General features: G+C 49.8%; 9 protein-coding genes across 9 annotated transcripts; 4 read left to right on the top strand and 5 right to left on the bottom strand.

The window, feature by feature from the left end:
• Nucleotides 1–39: 39 nt before the first annotated feature.
• FOBCDRAFT_210307 (uncharacterized protein) lies at nt 40–2,166 on the bottom strand. The gene is made up of 4 exons (XM_031180834.3): nt 1,933–2,166; nt 1,847–1,878; nt 1,710–1,789; nt 40–1,656 (listed from the first exon to the last, which is right to left on the bottom strand). Exons 1-4 carry the CDS (start codon nt 2,012–2,014, stop codon nt 231–233), a joined length of 1,620 nt encoding a protein of 539 aa, XP_031041602.2. The 5' UTR covers nt 2,015–2,166; the 3' UTR covers nt 40–230.
• A 2,166-nt stretch (nt 2,167–4,332) lies between these two features.
• Nucleotides 4,333–4,891, top strand: FOBCDRAFT_124132 (peptidylprolyl isomerase; the record flags this gene model as incomplete). Its single annotated transcript, XM_031180832.3, has 3 exons — nt 4,333–4,494; nt 4,545–4,651; nt 4,705–4,891. Coding segments are annotated over 3 exons (456 nt in total), but the record flags the coding sequence as incomplete, so codon positions are not given.
• Nucleotides 4,892–4,985: 94 nt separating this feature from the next.
• Nucleotides 4,986–6,728, bottom strand: FOBCDRAFT_210303 (RNA polymerase Rpc34). Its single transcript, XM_031180831.3, has 2 exons — nt 6,254–6,728; nt 4,986–6,197 (listed from the first exon to the last, which is right to left on the bottom strand). The coding sequence occupies exons 1-2, from the start codon at nt 6,517–6,519 to the stop codon at nt 5,312–5,314; spliced, it is 1,152 nt and encodes a 383-aa protein (XP_031041599.2). The 5' UTR covers nt 6,520–6,728; the 3' UTR covers nt 4,986–5,311.
• Nucleotides 6,729–7,471: 743 nt separating this feature from the next.
• Nucleotides 7,472–8,287, top strand: FOBCDRAFT_210302 (uncharacterized protein). Its single transcript, XM_031180830.3, has one exon. The coding sequence runs from the start codon at nt 7,679–7,681 to the stop codon at nt 8,171–8,173; it is 495 nt and encodes a 164-aa protein (XP_031041598.2). The 5' UTR covers nt 7,472–7,678; the 3' UTR covers nt 8,174–8,287.
• Nucleotides 8,288–8,362: 75 nt separating this feature from the next.
• On the bottom strand, nt 8,363–11,161 carry FOBCDRAFT_313535 (uncharacterized protein). Its single transcript, XM_031180829.3, has 4 exons — nt 10,703–11,161; nt 10,329–10,629; nt 9,737–10,278; nt 8,363–9,688 (listed from the first exon to the last, which is right to left on the bottom strand). The coding sequence occupies exons 1-4, from the start codon at nt 10,895–10,897 to the stop codon at nt 8,774–8,776; spliced, it is 1,953 nt and encodes a 650-aa protein (XP_031041597.2). The 5' UTR covers nt 10,898–11,161; the 3' UTR covers nt 8,363–8,773.
• A 122-nt stretch (nt 11,162–11,283) lies between these two features.
• On the top strand, nt 11,284–12,866 carry FOBCDRAFT_172816 (JAB1/Mov34/MPN/PAD-1 ubiquitin protease-domain-containing protein). The gene is made up of 3 exons (XM_031180827.3): nt 11,284–11,542; nt 11,625–11,878; nt 11,931–12,866. The coding sequence occupies exons 1-3, from the start codon at nt 11,477–11,479 to the stop codon at nt 12,622–12,624; spliced, it is 1,014 nt and encodes a 337-aa protein (XP_031041595.1). The 5' UTR covers nt 11,284–11,476; the 3' UTR covers nt 12,625–12,866.
• Nucleotides 12,867–13,019: 153 nt separating this feature from the next.
• Nucleotides 13,020–14,681, top strand: FOBCDRAFT_283131 (uncharacterized protein). The gene has a single exon (XM_031180826.3). The coding sequence runs from the start codon at nt 13,234–13,236 to the stop codon at nt 14,395–14,397; it is 1,164 nt and encodes a 387-aa protein (XP_031041594.2). The 5' UTR covers nt 13,020–13,233; the 3' UTR covers nt 14,398–14,681.
• Nucleotides 14,682–14,745: 64 nt separating this feature from the next.
• On the bottom strand, nt 14,746–15,726 carry FOBCDRAFT_210298 (cutinase). Its single transcript, XM_054702682.2, has 4 exons — nt 15,382–15,726; nt 15,242–15,332; nt 15,111–15,190; nt 14,746–15,063 (listed from the first exon to the last, which is right to left on the bottom strand). Exons 1-4 carry the CDS (start codon nt 15,706–15,708, stop codon nt 14,878–14,880), a joined length of 684 nt encoding a protein of 227 aa, XP_054558657.2. The 5' UTR covers nt 15,709–15,726; the 3' UTR covers nt 14,746–14,877.
• Nucleotides 15,727–16,784: 1,058 nt separating this feature from the next.
• Nucleotides 16,785–17,641, bottom strand: FOBCDRAFT_266714 (cutinase; the record flags this gene model as incomplete). Its single annotated transcript, XM_059611397.1, has 4 exons — nt 16,785–16,967; nt 17,021–17,100; nt 17,156–17,246; nt 17,321–17,641. 4 exons carry the CDS (start codon nt 17,639–17,641, stop codon nt 16,785–16,787), a joined length of 675 nt encoding a protein of 224 aa, XP_059466551.1.
• Nucleotides 17,642–18,032: the final 391 nt, after the last annotated feature.

The following is an 18,032-nucleotide window of genomic DNA, read 5'->3' as shown; positions in this document are numbered from 1 at the left end:
ACAGGGGCCAGGCCAAATCGGCTGAAAATAGAGCGACATGACATGTCAGTTCATTTTGTTGCGCCAGACGCCTATCTAGGATCCTATCATGAATACAAACATGCTGTCCCACTGCTTATTATTCTGTACACTCTCAAGCCCACTCAACAAACAGAGGCATTAGTGCCCCAGCCGTCGTCTCAGTTCCAGGTTATGATCCACCATTCTTAAGACAGATTTAGCACATAAGCTTAACCAAGGAGATCGTCCATGGCAGATCCGCCGGTCTTGGGATGAGCACTGCCGCTGGAGGATGGAGCTGCTGGGGCTCCCCAGATTCCAGCACTGCTCTTCTCCTTGGCAAGTTGGCCCATTGCGGGTCCAGTCTTGGGTGTCTCTGGCTTCTTGACACCTCCACTGGCCTTGCCCCAGAGAGCTCCAAAGGCATCTCCACCAGCAGCGGGTGCTGGCTTGGCAGATGGGCTAGTAACGGGCTTCATGTTAGCCATAGTAGTAGGGCCGCTGGGCGCAGCGTTGGAGGCGCTTCCCATGCCTGAGAAGGCAGATGTTGTTGGGGTCTTTGCTGTCTGTGCTTGGACAGAGCTGAAGTAGTTGGGTCCAGTCTGTTGGAAGGCAGCAGGCTTAGGAGCCTGTGCCGCAGGAGCAGCGGGGATGCTAAAGGCAGAGTAGTTGGGTCCAGGAGTGCCTGAGGCACTTGGTGCAGGCGAGATGGACGCCATGCTAACCATTTGGCTAATGTCAGCTTGCTGAGGAGCCGATTGAGGTTGGGGAGCAACAAACTGGGCGGTTGAGGAGGCCGTCGATGTCACAGCAGGGCTTTGCATAAAGTTGTTGGATGGTGCTGCCTGAGCAGGGGCAGCTGACTGGAAGTCGTCGAACTCGTCGTCGTCTTCTTGCGCAGGAGCGGCGGCAGTGTTGCTTGGGGCCAACGCTGGAGCTGCAGAAGATGCTGGCGCAGGGTCATCGAAGGAGAAGAGATCAATCTCGGGTTCCTTCTTCTTGAGGGGCTCAGCGGCCTTCTTAACAGGAGTGCGCTCGGGTCGCTTGGCGGCAGCTCTTGATGAGCTGGCAGCTGGTCTCTCACCCTCGTCGAACTCATCATATTCCTCAAATCGCTCGGATCGGCTGGCAGCGCCATCGCCTCGCCAGTCATCAGACTGGCCGCCGAAACCGCCACCATCGCCATAAACACCACCAGAGTATCCGCCATAGTTGCCAGGGCCGCCGCTGCTGCCACCACCACCACCGTAGCCAGCGCTCTCACTGCCAAAACCACCATAACGACCAGAGCTACCACTTGAGAAACCACCTCCAAAGGTCGCACCACCCTCGACTCCAGTATACTTGTTCTTGGTCGCACGCGCCTTCTTGCGCTCGGTCCGGATACGATCCACGTCACTAAGAAGATCGGCCAACTCCTTGGCTCGGTTGCGCACGTTGATGCCCTGGTCCTTTCCGTTCTGATCAATAAAGTGAAATTGGCGCAGCATCTTAAGAAGCGAGATATGTCCTCTAGCATCGTCGATAACGCGCTCGGAACCGTGCTTGATAAGAAACTCGAGTAATTGGAGGGCCTTGTAGATCTGACGCCACTCCTCGGCAGCCTTCTCGGTGAAGCGACGGTAGATCATGGGCATAATCTCGTTAAGGGTTTGGCTGGCTCACAGTCAGCAGTTGGTTTTGGATATGGTTCGAAATATCGTGCGTACTAGTTAAATGTTCCATTTGCAATCTCTTGCATAAGGGTCGATGAAGCACCCCATGGCTCGTTATTCGTTGCTTCTCGCACCTGAAGATGGGTAAGTCGACAATGTCCCGGTCTATTGTCGCGCAGAGCTCAACCAACCTTGGCCTCCATCTCGGTAAAGTTCATAACAGCTGGACATCGTCAGTGACTTATGACGCGCATCAGGTGGCCGCTAAAGGGGTTACCATTCTGGGCCTTCCGAAAGCCTGCCTTGAGGTCATACAAGGTCAGGTTGGAGACCGTATTCTTCAAATCGTTAATATCCATGGTGAATTAGTCCAAGAAGAAGAAAGCCAGCAGAAGCGTCGAAGAATGAGCGCAGAAGACGCGGAGCCGTTGATAATGCTCCTGAAGGGATTCGTAATGGAATTGAATAGATTATCTGGAGTTCGAGATGCCCCTTGCTACGCTATTGACATGGTGGACACTTGGACATTTCCCAGTGCCCAACGTCAGCATGGATCATGGCTGATCACGTGATATTGCCAACGTTCCTGTATGAGGATATAGAGATTATGGAGTTGAAAGCATTCAGGACTTGTAGCACTGATCTAAAAGTATAATTGAATTTCCAGTGCATCTCCTTTCATTCAATTGGCATGTGTTACAGTTGTAGAGCCAGAAACTGAGCTTCTAGCAGGTACTTTAACTTATCTGGAGTCAAACCTCGAGTCCCCGCCATACAACCTTAGACTTCAGGCCTGAACAGGGCCCTAGAGGGCCAGTCACGGCGCTAGAATTGGATACCAGACGTCAAGCTGGTCCAAACTTTTATCTTCCCTTTCTCGAGATCAGTCCAAAAGACCAACCTCAGCACGTACATCACCAGTTTTCTGTAATTTTATCTATCTAAATCTACATCTTCTGTACTATCAAATCATTTTCCCAAGTGTATTAGTCTTCAAGGTACGTGCAAGTTCAATTGTTTCCCTGCCGCGTTTGCCTTTGTTCTACCACCGAGAGCTCTGGGGAAGCTCAAGCTGTAGTGCACACTACAAAGAGAAGAGAAGCAAGACGCCTTCGAGGCAAACATTGGCCGTCTGAGCACCTTTCTTGGGTCAATGGTATTATTCTGACCCGGATTGGGATCTTGGAAGAGCCAGCTGATCGGCCCAATACCGGTATTGTCGGCTTCTTCTCGCCTTTGTTCCTCACTGCCAGCTTGAGCTTGCCTGGTGCTGGTCTGGTTGCCCCTGTCCTACCCGGTCCTGCGGAGGGAGGGGAGCTTCTTTTCCCGGTGTGTCTGACTGTTCAAAATACATTGGAATGGTCACTTCTGCCCACGGGTTGATTAATGGACTGGATACTGGTACATTACATGAGACTCGAGGTGGAGGGCCCATGCAATCCACCGGGGTGGCCGTATCCCATGTCCCCTCCAATGGGGGTGATGCTTTGGCAAAAGTCTGCTGCACTTCGGGCATATCGGGCCACTGACTCGACGCGTCTCTCTGGACTGGTGGTTTGAGGGGCCATGTACTATGTACAGTACAAGCTTGCTGCAGCCAGACTGACCAGAGAGGAGTGTGTGAGTCGAGCACGATACGATACGTTGCTTGCTTGACGTGGCCCGGGCAACCTCCATCAGCTCCAAGGATAGCCCCGTTGAAGCTTTGACGGGTAGAGCGAGCGAGCCAGCCATTGAGTCCACAGCACAGTCCAATGTGGTCTTGTTGTTTCTCAATGCGCGTGCTTGCGCTATTTGCAATGTCTGGCATGGCAGTAATGGCGGTCAGAGCCATGCCATTGAGAGCCAGGGGCAATGCGAAATGCTCGTCAGCTCTCGCTTGCTTGCAATAACAAGCAGGTATTGATTGATGGATTCATCATTGATCAACAGAGCCAGAACCTTAGCTGTTGCAAAGCTCCCCCTCCCCCGCCCCACAGTGGCCATAGCCACCACTGTGACCTCATGGCCTAGCGGGCTCTCTTCATCAGCCAAAATAACGAGAGGAAGCTCTCAGGATCACTTCACGTGATCTCCTTTCGATCACCTGCTCCACTCTTTCACACGTTCTACACGCTTCGATTGGCTTCAACGGCCCCCGCTAACGCTTTGCCCCTCCAGCTTGCTCAAAATGAGACCCTCCCTCTTCAAGCCCCTCCTACCCCGCCATACCTGCTTCTCTGCAGCGAGAACTTCTTCTTCTCTTCCTCAACTCTCCAACACAATCAGATCTGTTAGATTCTTCTCAGCTTCATCCGCAGTCATGGGTAACAAGGTGTAAGTTGTCTCTTGCTTTGTCAATCATCGCATTGATGTAGACATCAGCTAACTCTGATCAGTTTCTTCGATATTGAGTGGGAGGGCCCCGTCTTCCAGAACGGCAAGCCTACCTCCACCGTTCAGAGTAAGTGTTGATTCCTCCCCGATGCCATCATCCTCAACGATCCGAGACGGCAAGCTGCATCTTCAGCTACCTTACCTTCCGGCTCAATACCTCGAGAGATGCACAATGGTCTTACATTTGCGGCATTTGCATTTGCATCTGCAGTATTCGTCATCATTCCGCATCATCAGTTCCAAACTTGAGCTCCGCGTTTTGTTGCATCAATGCTGACATACCTTCTCTCCAGGCCAGCGTGGTCGCATCAACTTCAACCTCTACGACAAGGAGGTCCCCAAGACCGCTGAGAACTTCCGTGCTCTCTGCACTGGCGAGAAGGGTTTCGGCTACAAGGGCTCTTCTTTCCACCGAATCATCCCCGACTTCATGCTCCAGGGTGGTGACTTCACCCGTGGTAACGTACGTTTCTATCAACCCAAACCTCTGACGCGCATACTAACACAATCAAGGGCACCGGTGGTAAGTCCATCTATGGTGAGAAGTTCGCCGACGAGAACTTCAAGCTCACCCACGACCGCCCCGGTCTGCTGTCCATGGCCAACGCTGGCCCCAACACGTAAGCACTTCCACTCCTAATTATAGTTCGATTTAAACTAACAAAGTTTCCAGCAACGGTTCTCAGTTCTTCATCACCACTGTTGTCACCTCTTGGCTCAACGGCCGCCACGTCGTCTTCGGCGAGGTCGCTGACGAGGAGTCCATGAACGTTGTCAAGGCTCTTGAGGCTACCGGCTCCGGCAGTGGTGCTGTCAAGTACCAGAAGCGTGCCACCATTGTCGACTCCGGTGAGCTGTAAAAAGTTCTTACTGAGGACAAGACAAAGGGATGGGATTTGGGAGCACATTACAAAACTTGAATGAGGACTAGCGATAAGAAGTTGGATTCCGCAAGCTGGCATAAAAGTCTAGCTGCTGAGCAATGTCAACCATTTAACCCCATATGCATTGCCACCTGATACTATCGTGCTGTGAATGATTGATTCTTGAATATCGCTTGATAGCTTATTCTTCTACTTGGTAAAATTGATTGATCATCGCTACGACCATTGCGCTTGGCTGCATTCTAAATAGCCTTCGCTTGTCCTTCTACGCCTTTGCTGTTATCCCTAGAAACAAAAAGCCTTCTTCCAGACCATAACTCCGTTCTCCCGTCAGAAAAAAGCAGGTATCAATAACCCATACTTAACGTATCGACATGCAAAATCTGCACTCGTGCTCTATTCAACGCCCAACCACCTTTTGAAATATTCACAGTTATTGGGGCCTACAGGACCGCCCTCTTCGCAGATCTCAAACACTGGGCAACGTCCGCAGGGAGCTTCGGTGAAGGCACTGACGATAGGTTCGGGACCGCCTTCGCGACCAGTGGGATCATCTCGACCAGCCCAGCTTTCTAAAGACTGCTTGGCGATCCGAGATACGCGGTAGCCGATCTTTCCAGCAACTTTGACTGACTCAATGAGGTTGTCCCAGACAAGTACGTCGACAAGCTTCTGTACGTCGTGCTCGGAAAGGATGGTGTTATGGGTGATACCGCTCGAGGAGAGTAGACGAGCGATGTCGCGTACGGTCGGATAGCCTGTGTATCCAGCAGGAAGAGGAAGTAGGGCGTCCTTTTTAACAGCCGCCGTAGGAGAAATCTTGGTGGCTTTCGCTGGGGGCTCATCCATGTGACTAGCATCTCGCTTCTTGCCCTTTTCCACGCCACCTTTCACGACACCCTTCTTGGGAACTTGCGTCCGCGCAGCACCTCCCCCGTGTGTGCTGTGATAGCTGCTCTGGCGCTTGATAAAATCATATACAACTCGCTGTAGGTCTTCAATAAAGGCCTCATCAAAGTTCTGATCGGTATACCACGGGCCGCCGGTGGCTCTATCGCTGGGCCGTATGGAGGCCTTGATGAACATCTTTTTGTTCGGGTGCTCGACATTCTTGAAGGGCGCAATCAGACCCTTTGTCTGGAGTTGCTTTAGTGCGTTCTTAAGGACCGAGTCGTGCATGTTCAGTCGCTTCTGTAGCGTCTGCGACCAGATACCGTCGCCGCCCGAGTCGTCGATAAGAGAGTAAACCATGACCTGTTCGTCGGTCGAGCACTGCTTATACCTAGCCAATTGTCAGCTATGAGCTTGATGTATTGTTCCAGAGGTGTTTCTACGCACTTGTGGGCTTCTTCGGAGTCGCGCCATTTCCACAGCACTTGGCCCGAGGCCTCGCGCATGGTGATGAAAAGCTTGTCATCTGTGAGGGATTGAACGACACGGGCGAGCAGCATGAGGTCTCGGTTTGGAATGACATCGAGGCGCAAAAGATCATCCTGGGAGAACATGTCTGTTCCAGACTCGCGACATCGATCGTAGAGGGCCTGCTTCCAGACGCCGAGCTTGGCCGTCGCGGCGTCGCCCTCGGCGGGCGCGGGGGTGGGCATTGTGAGTCAAGCGACGATGCGACAAGAGGGATAGAATTGTCGTAGGAGGGAGGATTTGGTAAGAAGATTCAAAGATCTGATTATATTTGATGCTACATTGACATAAGATAGCGAGTGGCGAGTAAGAAAATGGGAGAGAGAAGACGGATGACGATGGGCTTCTCTTGGAGTAGAAGCGGCTGGGTTAGGTTGGAAATAATTATTTTTCGAGTCCCCCGCAGTCGACGCTAAAGTGTAGCTCGTCCCCTACCCTGCTACTTTATTACTGAACCTTCCCACCTTTCCACCTTCCCGGCCTGTGAGTCGACCCGGCGGAATGTCGGCAGTGCATGCGGAATGTGGGGTATCTTATCAGTGTCTCGGTCCCCCACCATTCGTGAATACCTTCAGCCACCCTAGACCGTTATCATCGTGAGATTTTGAATATCTTCGGAGTTGTGAGTTGACCTGTGTGTGATAGTGATAGAGTTTTATCTCTGATCAAGGGTCTCTCACTTCAATTTATATGAATTATGTGGAATGTTATCTAAAGCTATGTAATATCGTCTAAAGTCTTAAACTTTAAAGCATGATTCAAGCCAGACACCATTTGTACACCACACCCATCTGCTGCTTGTTTCCCCCCAAATGAGCCATGACACAGACAGATCACTGAGATACTTGTACCGATCGCTTTATAATCGCATCTATTTCTACGTATCTATTCTACTTATACATTCTACTTGTCTCTACTAAACGCACATTCTCTTGTGTCCAACAAATGATACTAATCCGATAAAGACCTGACTGTATAGCAAAGCGGCATAATACCAAGGGACAAACACTATACCATGAAGTTCGACATTGACTGTATTTTAACTCTTGAGAGAACTCGCCAGGGCCGCGAAACTGCCGCTGGATGCGAAGGTTTAGACTTCCGTGATCTCAGAAATAAACTCTAGGATGGTGAAAGGGCGTATCAACTCATCGAAAGAACCTCCATATAGAAAGTTCAACAATCTAACTATATACCGGGAGCAATGGCCTTTCTCTTTCACTATTAAATACCTCATCTCTTTCCTCGATAACATCACGTCATTGATCAGGACTGGACGTTCCAACTATAGTATCACTGCCGAACCACACGAACTGCATCAGGTCAACCCAAGTTAACTATAACATGAACGAATCCCTTAAGAAAAATCTACCAGATATCTTCGTGATGCTTTCAGCCGCCGAAAGAGAAGAAATCGATCGAGAGGTCACGGCCTTCATGGCCGAGTTTGGCCACATGTTTGGAGGCCACCTCAACGAAGGTATCTCGAACGATGACGCTTCAAACAGTGGCACTTCAAGCGCCGACCCCTCAACAAATGAAACAAACACACAAGGCACAAGAAAAGGCACACAGGAGGACGCTTCTTCCGCAGAGTCATCAGCCAGACGTGACAGATTCACGCACTTGAGTCCGGAGCTCGCCTCACACGACAGAGCAATCGAACGCTACAACTTTCTCAAACGCCACTGTCCCTGGAGCCAGGATGAAGCGTTCTTGAACATGATGTGTTCACTGCACAGTCACCCACAAACCATGGGTCTTCCACCGAGTTCAACTGAGCCTTTGGCCGATGAGTCACCCGAAAAAGAAGACGAGGGAAGTCCGTGTGGGAGTTAGGCCGATGTCCATGCTGAGACCAAGTAGGCTTTAGCACATATCCGTGGATGAAAGCTTCATAATAGGAGAGATGAGGAGGAATAATAAGAGTAGTAGTTGAGTTGTGGGAGGAACTGGGTTGTGTGCTCAGTTTAAAGTTACTTGGTTGGATTAAAGACAAGACGTCACTCCCCCAACAAAAAGACATTATCGTCATTGCGAAGACTCATGCTTCAATAAAATTGAAATCGATGCATGCCACTCATGCCCAAGATATCGTGATTTGTAGTGTTTAAAGAAATTCTTTCGCTTTAGTGACTAACTACTCAGTACAAACATCAAACATCATAATAAAGACAGCATCCCAATTATGTGTGATCGAGCCTTGAAATTCCACCCTCTTGTACAATTCGATGCCTGTCCCTTCGTATCGTCTTTATCCCTGCGCCCGGAACGCCTGACTGCAGGCCACATGAATCCTCCGCATGCAATGTTTTCGTCTCCTTACTTGTTGAGTGTCGTAAGGCCGGTTGCTTCCATGCGAAGATGCACGTGGCATGAGCTTTTCCTTGTAACGTGAAATTATCTCTAAGAAATCAAGAGGGCTTTGCCCAGAAGCCCCTAGTTCACAGGGCTCTTGCTCTTCTCGATAGGTGGCTCTGGCTTATCCTTCTCCGTATCGACGTCCATAGCATCGTCGGGTTGTTCGCTCTGAGCCTTCTCAGGTGCTGCTGCAGGCTTATCTGAACTCTCTTCAATAGTTTTAGGTTCTGTGGTGGGCTCCTTCGTAGCGGAATCGGTGGCCTCTTGGGCAGCAGGCTCGTCCTTTGAAGCCTTCTCGGTGGGCGCTGAAGGCTCCGCGGGTGCCTCAGGCTCGACCTCTTCCTTCTTGATTGTTGTCTCCTCTGGAGCCGCTGAGTCCTCCATGCCAACATCACCGTCTCCATCCACTTTACTAGCTTCAGGTTCCTTGGCGGCCTCGTCGGGCTTCTCGCTCTCCTTGGGCGGAGCCTCCTTCTCGCCTGGGGCTGGGGCTGAGATGTCGTCGATAGTATCGTCATTCACATCGTGAGCATCCTCGCCAGCTTGTTCTTCGGCAGGTTCGTCAGCGGAAGCACCGTTGGTAACCTTGGCAGGAGGAGCATCGGCATTATCGATTTCCATTTCTCCCTTGCGATAGTCGGTAAATGTGCGCTTGTTGCCATTCTGGCGCGTGGCACCATGCGCCTGAGCCATCTCATCGTCGTCACTGGCTTCGAACTCGTTGTCGTGTTCAACATGCTTGTCCCAACGATGTTCGGTCATGCGAACATCCTTGTTCTCATCCTCATCAAGGTCATCCAACTCGGCCTCCTCCTCATCAGTCATACCGCCGAACGGCTTTCGGGGGACGTCTTGCAACTGTACTGAAGGAGCAGGTCCGGTTTGTCGAAGGTTGTCGATGACTGAAGAAGTGATCTTCTCGAGGTACTCTCGGCTGTTAGAGTTCTCCATGTTAGAGGATCGCACATTCAGCTCAAAATCGGGAGCATAGTACTGTACAGCGTTAGTGGGAGCTTGTCAACACAGGATCAGGCAACTTACTTCGTAGTATTCGTTGTAGGGCAGGGTTCGGTCCATCTCCTTGCCCACAAGAACACCAGTCTCAAAAGCCCAAGTTCGAGCGACGTTGCGCATTGTGTAGCCACCTCCACCGAGAACAAGAGTCGGGAGATTAAAGCTCTTGACATAGTTGACACAGTTGGCATGGCCATCCATGCTCAGATTGAAGCAACCAAGTCGATCGCCCGACAGACTGTCACCGCCGCATTGGAGAACAACAGCCTCGGGCTGGTAGTACTTCATGACATTCTCAATGACAGGCTGGAAGATTGACCGGTAGGACACATCAGTGATACCATCTCGAAGAGGAAAGTTGACAGCATAGTTTTTTCCTTGTCCAATACCAGTGTCTCGAAGTTCGCCAGTGCCGGGGAAGTACTCTCCGTACTTGTGGAAAGAAACGGTCATGACACGGTCGGTGGTGTAGAAAGCCTCCTCAACACCATCGCCATGATGCACGTCGATATCGATGTAAAGGACCCGCTTTTTGAATCGAAGGAGTTCTAGAATGCCGAGGACAATGTCTAGATGCCGTGTTAGATCGTGATATCTGAAATATCTGGGAGAGACATACCGTTGACGTAGCAGAAACCACTAGCCTCACACTTCTTGGCGTGGTGAAGACCACCAGCCCAGTTGATGGCGATGTCGCACTTTTGGCGGTTCAGTCGCGCCGCACCCTCCATGCTACCACCTGCACTAATACCACAGAACTCGAAAAGACCATCGAAAACGGGACAATCATCACCAACGTTGTATTTTCCTTGCTCTCGCATGAAGCTATCCATGTTGTCTGGTGTGACCTTTTGCAGGAAATCGATGTAGTCGTCGGTATGGAACTGGGTCATCTCGCCTCGAGTCGCAGGTTTCGCGCGCTGCAGATTGTCAGTATGATATTCGAAACTCAGTGATACCTAGAGTTGAGTTGGGGACCAAGAATAAACTCACGTAAATCTCCATCTTCTGGTAGAGGTTGTACTGCATAATCAAGCTATGCGCCAGCCGAATGCGATGAGGCTTCATGGGATGACCAGTAACATAGGCATAGTTACCAATGTCGGAATCGTAAAAGTAAGCGACCTTCTTGGGCGATGAGCCATTGAGCGCAACCGAGCCGAGCTCGACACGTATATCGTCGCCCATGACTGCGGCTACTCGTAGAGTCGCGAATCTCGGAAAGCGGGTGTAAAAGAAAGGGTTAGATCAAATTTGCGCTCGAAATAAAAAGATCTTGGATAGGTATTTCGATAGGGAATTGCTCAGGGAGAGCTCAGCATGATCGACGGAAAGTTTTAGGGAAGAATTTGGTAGAATGTGACAAGATTTCGAGAAGAATCTTTGAGTGTAAGTAAAGCAACATGGGCAGAACTACACTGGCTGATGCGAAGCACATCCCCGGAGCTTGAAAGTCGTCCGTTTACACCGGAATAAATATTGAAGCGCTCCCGCTTAAATTGACACAAGCCACATTTTGAGTCCCTCGCATGAGATACGCCACAGAGAGCGACTCAAGCTCCTGCACGTGATGTGACTAAGCTTCTCAGCTGTGGCTCCTAGGCTGCCGGGCTGGCGTCAACGTCAATTACCTTTACCAAGCTCCGATCATAGCAACGCCAACCCTCCATCACCGCCCACATCAACATCAACACCTGCACGCTTTTTTGTCGACGAATTACTCTACCCGCAGATTATCCCTACACATTTTAACACACCGTCGATACCATGGAGCGCTTCAGGAGTTTACTTGGTGGCGGTGGAATGGGCCTTGGAGGAGCTGCACATGGCACTGTAAGCTATGATCTCCTTCATATGAGCTCCCTAATGGAGCGTGCTTTGCAATTCTGAGCTTCGCTGACCTTGACGACTGTAGGACAACACAAACCTGATCGATAACTCCGAAACGGTCTATATCTCCTCCCTTGCCCTACTCAAAATGCTTCGACACGGTCGCGCAGGTGTGCCCATGGAAGTCATGGGTCTGATGCTTGGCGAGTTTGTGGACGACTTTACTGTAAAGGTTATGGATGTGTTTGCCATGCCTCAGAGTGGTACCGGTGTTAGTGTCGAGGCTGTCGACCCCGTTTTCCAGACCAAGATGATGGACATGCTTAGGCAAACAGGAAGGTTAGTTGATTACGGTCTCCCATTTGTTGTCACTATCTAACGGATTCAACAGACCTGAGTCGGTCGTCGGATGGTACCACTCGCATCCTGGTTTCGGTTGTTGGCTTTCTTCCGTTGATATCAACACACAGCAGTCATTCGAGCAACTGAACCCCCGCGCCGTTGCCGTCGTCATTGATCCTATCCAGTCCGTGAAGGGCAAAGTCGTCATTGACGCTTTCCGACTCATCAACCCCCAGCTCTTGATGCTTGGTCAAGAGCCTCGACAGAGCACTAGCAACTTGGGTCACCTCAACAAGCCCTCGATCCAGGCTCTCATCCACGGCTTGAACCGACACTACTACTCGATTGGAATCAACTACCGCAAGACCGCACTCGAAGAGAACATGCTCATGAACCTGCACAAGCACGTTTGGACCGAAGCTCTGGAGATGGACGACTTCCGACACGAAGGTTGCAAGAACAAGGACAGACTGCAACAACTGGTCTCATTGGCGGATGGCTACGAGAAGCGCGTAAAGGAGGAGACTGAGTTGACTAAGGATCAGCTCAAGACTCGCTACGTTGGCAAGTTGGATCCCAAGAAGCATCTCGAGGATGTTGGCCAGGAGCTCATTGAGGACAACATTGTCTCCGTGTCAAGACAAATGATCGACAAGGAGGCTACCATGCCCAGGAAGGAGGGGCAAGCAGGGCCCAAGGGGCAAGTGAACGGCGAACAAATGGACGTGGAGGAGGAGTTATAAGCGAGAGGAAATAAATACCTTTAACAAGGATAACGAGGCCACGGGATGGACTTGTAAGATTAATGGGCGTTGGCGGTCGGGAAGGAAGATTTAGAGACCTAGCCATGTCACGAATTATTGCACAAGGTTAGCATGATAGCATGCATGAACTGATTCCGCGTGTGCATTTTTTGTTCAGTGAGTATATGTGCGGGCTGATCGTAGATGGTGTTCATACGATGTGAGCGCTGCGAGTACTAGGTATTATGTCTGTTGAAGATTGCTGCACGCTGAACACAGCTACTCATGCGTAGAACAAAGGTCTTGACGTCTCTATAAAGGCGAAAGTGGCGTAATAATTCTCTTCTTCTTTTTAATTCACTTTTCGAAAGCTGCGCTCATATTGACAAACTGCATATTTCGACTGTTCAACCATTGCTTGTTTAATCTACAGCTACACTCAAACAAAGACAACAACAACCACTAGAAGCAGCTCGCCATCGCCGAATATCTTCAAAGCAGTTCAGCCATTTCTTGCAAGAGCGCATACTCAGATTGATATCTATAAAGGCAGGTAAGTTTTTACTTTTCTCTTGCGCTTGAGAGAGTTGTAGATTTGTTTCAGTGACAATGAGTTCTCGAACAAGTCTACGCTCAATCCTGCGCGCTTGGTTTGCGTCCGACAATTCTTCTGACTCAAAACCAGATGTCCGTATAGAATCAGTTAAGGGAGAATGTCATCAACCAAACCAAAATCGACGGCGACAGAAAAGGGAAAAGAATAATCCATTTGGGCTACCCAAGAAGCGAACTTATTGCAGCCATTGCCACGGTGCTAATGGTTATGGAGACAATGATTTTTCTAGGTGTGAGGCAAAAAGTAAAAGTCACAAGGATCAACACGCGTCAGGCGGGCAGCAGCATCGTCTTAGTGAGCAACTGAAGCCTCTGCCTGTGGTTCCACGTCAACGTCCCCCACAAGCAAGAGGCCAACAGTCTCCATCAGAGGATACATCCCTGCATAGTCAGGGCCACAATCAGAAACATAAACGCAGCAATGTTGTTGATACCCAAATAAACGCGTCAAAGCAGCTGAACCAGAAGAAGCATGGTATACATACTCTCTACCAACAGGAACAGGAACAGGGGAGCAACGAAGCCATCTTCCTCTCCGACGACCGCTCAATGAACCGCGAGGCCGTGTCAGAGGTAGTCGACATGATAGCTCTGCGCTTCAGCCACATCCCCTACGCCGTTAGCGGTCTCGCGGCCATGGTCTACTACGGCTACGAGGCGAGGCCGTACAAAGTGAGCATCGTGTGTCCCGAGCACACGCGCGAGAACCAAAAGTGCTGGGCCAAGGCGCAGGGCATGATCCCGATCCCGCGCCAGCGACACGTCTGGGGCGTCGCGACCTCTGACGGCATCATCCAGCAGATCCGCGTGAGGTTTCCCTACGATTTCAACGAGATGCATGCCCTAAAAATAGGCACCGCCGGCAGCAACCCCGTCTCCATGTTGTCGCTAGCGGGGCTGGCTGATGAGCTTGCGAGGACCTATGTTAATGAGCTCAAGCACTCGGACCACGACAGGCAGGAGAATCTGGCGCACGAGATGATCTGGATCCTCAAGAGAATCATTCAGTGCAGATTGCCTGAGCATGCGCTGCGGCCTGAGAGGATACCTCACCTCATCAGGGAGACGTTCTGGCTACCCTTCACACTATCGTATCCAGAATCGGTGCCTCTATTCGCAAAGGCGGGATGGAGCATTCCCAACGAGGGATGGTATTGAAGATGAACTGAGATGAGATTAGATGAGATGAGATGAGATGCGATGAATGAGATAGAGCGACACGGGAATGATTTGGAGTTTGGGGAATTACGGCGGCACAGTACGACACGACACGACACGACACAGCATGGATATGGTTTATGGTTACGCTTATGGGTTAAAGTTTGGTTACAGCTACGCATCGCATGATACCCTAGATGTTCTTATTTCTTTCGTTTCTAATGATAAGACGACAACAATGTAGACAGAGATATTTGATTTTTCACCAAGAGTTTAGAGATTAGGCAATTTATTCACACTACAAGAGAGCAGCAGTACTTCGCAAGAGTGTCTTTATTTGTGAGAACAATCCAGTATCTCTACGTACCCAAACTCAGCTTCTCTGGCTGGTGGTATTTCCAAGGCACTCTCTGCGCATTAATCCGAAATTGATATGTACTACTCCCCAACTCCAATCTCAAGGAATGCATCCAATTCAACTTAGTTACGAGACTTCCACGCCTTGACGACATGGCCGACAGTGAACTCTCCGTAGTTCTTGATGTAGCTCAAGTGAACGGAGAGATCCTTGCCGCCAGCCTCGCAGTATGGATCGCCCTTGTCGCAGATGGATACAGTCTTGCTGGCGATGCTGTTGCAGCCGATGGGGAGGTTGCGGGGGAAGATCTGGGACATGTTAGCTGTGTTTGTAGTTATTGTTCTTGAAGACTTACTCCACTGCCCTCGCTGGTGCCGACAAGGAAGGGCTGACCTTCGGTGAGACTGGGATCGCCCATGGCGATGATGGCCGCAACTTTCAAGGGTTAGTAATCTTTCAAGTATGTACTGAGTGAATATATCTTACCATTGTCGGTGATGTAGGAAGGCTGAGAAAGAGTGCCAGGGAAACCTTCAGAGCTGGCACCGCACATCGTGTCCATAGTGACATGGGCTCCCTGAGTATCATTAGCACGGTGGTTTACAAAGGTGACGACGAGTACTTACCTGCGAGTAACCCATGAGGATCAAGTCAGTGTCGGGACAGTTCTTCACGTAGTTGTTGATCACGGAGTTCATAGTGCGGACGCCCTCGGTCTGAGACTCAACGTACTCATTGTAGAGGGCGGGATACACGAGAGCCTCCATGTCCGAACCGGGGATCAGCTTGATGATCTCCTCCGCGAGGATACCCATCGCACCGGGACCCTCTGGCTCAAGGCTACCACGAGCAACGATGAGGTGGGCGCCCTTGGCGCAAGTGATGGCGTCAGTGGTTGAGTTGGTCGAGGCCAGAGCCATCAAGAAGCTCAGAACGAGCATGAAAGAAATCATGGCTGAGATGTTTGTAGGATAGAAATATTTGCAGAAAGTCAGAATAGGTTCTTCTTAAGAGGTAGTAAAGATATAATCTCTTACTGTGATGTGTTGGTGTGCTGATGTATAGTTGAAGGTGAAGAGTTGGGATGATAGATTGGAAGTGAGGATGAAGAGTGAAGAGAGGAGGAAAAGAAGAAGAGCGGATGAAAGAACAGAAGAGAATATATAGCCTCGCTTTGGCGACTGCCAGTGCCAATTCGCAGTGGAAGCTGCAGCATCAGGACGCGATATTCGCGATCACTGCCAGTGGCAGACAGTGATAGTAACCTCACTCACGATCTAATATCCATCTTTAAGATAGTAGAGCAGCGGCGTAGCAGTGGCAGACCCACAATAGCACTCTAGAAGCTCTAGTAAACGTTGGAAAAAGCAAAACCGTGGACCTCAACTGTCAAATCGCATCTTTGCAACTTTTGCGGTTCGGCTGCAGGGACTGGGGTAGATCGATGGTATCGGACTTGTTTCTTGATTTGGTCACCATAGTCTGCCTAACTCGACAACAGACGGGTTTATATACAGGAAATACGAATTTATAGAGCATGAATTGATGCTATGATAAGAAGAAATTACATATGAAATGCCCAAGGACCTTACTGGGAACAGTCAACTTTGTCTTTATATCGTAGTACTGTTTGTTTGTGTAAGTGGAGAGAATCAACACTAGTTCCTGTCAGCTTGCTGGGGTAGGGACTGGATCTCATGTTTGCTAGAATTACCATATGATTAAATATGCTTCGAAACCTGTGTTGGTTGGTGCCAAGATTGTACTTGACGTAGTTGGCTCGGTTGGTTTGTCCTGGCCGTAGACAATCCGTAGGAACTCACCCCTATTCCCAAGAACACGTTTGTGCAGCACTATGGACCACTCATATAATAACTTCTACTTCAGTTGTATCTGAGCAATTCAAGATACGTTGCTGACTCGATGACGATTTAGTCTTGTATATTCTTCCCAGTGATGATAGATCAATTCCAGCCCTATCCGTTCCTGTACATACTCCACAAGACGAATCTTCGGTCAAGTAAGGATGCTAAGTTCTATGGAACATGCCTACAGCATAGTCAACAGCAACGTGTCCATATGCCGTCACGTAGTTCATATGAGTTCTCAAGTCATGGCCCCCAGCTTCGCAAAAAGGATCACCGGCGTCGCAGAACGAGACTGTTTTGTCTGAAACACACTGACAACCTTCAGGCTTCTGACGGGGAAATATCTAATAAGTGGACTTAGCTGTTGAGTGTATCCAACGTGTTCATCGGGACTTACGCCTTTACCAACACTACTCCCAACGTGGAAGGGCTGGCCTTTGGTAGTGCTCGGATCCCCCATGAGAACAACGGCTGCAACTTTAAGAGAGTTAGAATGTATGAGTGATGGAGATTTGTGACTCTTTTGACTGACTGTTGTTGGTCATGGCGGAAGGTGAAGGCTTGGTAGGGAGGAACCCGATGGAACTCGCACCACACATCACATCTGCAATGACATGGGCGCCCTGCATAAGAGAGTCAGTAAAGGATAACCATACGCTTCATAATGGGGCTAAACGTGATATCTAGATGGACTGACCTGCGAGAACCCGAGTAGAATAATCTTCGTCTTAGGACAGACGGTCACATACTGCGCCAGCATAACAGAAAGAGCCGCCACACCCTCCATCTGTGAAGGCTGATAGGGATTATAGATAGCTGGGTATTCTAAAGATATCATCTCGGAGTGGGGGACCTGCTGAGCAACTGCTCCAATGATGCCTGGCCCCCGAGGTTCCAGACTGCCTCTGGCCACAATGATGTGAGCTCCGGAGACACAGCTGGCGTTTCCAGGCTGAACATATTCTTGACAAGTAACGAAGGTCACAAATAGGATGAGGTATCTGAGTATGAGGAGCATCGTGAGAGGCTTCCGGAGACTAACAAGATCAGCGACGATTTCAGTGGTCTGCAAGCAAACAGGGGATTGGGAAACTTACAGCAACTCAATCTTACAGAAGAATAGACAAATGAGGCTTAATATTATTGGAAAGATTGCGATTGATGAAAACAGATGAAGCTGAAGTCGAGTCGTAGCTCAATTTGCTAACTGACTTTGGTCGGCAGCATGGGAGGAAACAAGAAGGGAGGATAAGAATAAGAAACAAAATAAAGACAAACACAGAGACAAAAACAGATAAACGGATAAACTCACAGTGTGAGCTGGACTCACATCCCGTTTGTGCTGTGCATTGCAAACAGATATATATCAGTGTTTGACTACAAGTGAGTTACCTCATCAAGCCTGTCTC

Source organism: Fusarium oxysporum, chromosome I, assembly GCF_013085055.1.
Source record: "Fusarium oxysporum Fo47 chromosome I, complete sequence".
Taxonomy (NCBI): Eukaryota; Fungi; Ascomycota; class Sordariomycetes; order Hypocreales; family Nectriaceae; genus Fusarium; species Fusarium oxysporum.
Note: the sequence above shows the minus strand (reverse complement) of the source record. Positions and strands in the feature narration are given on the sequence as shown.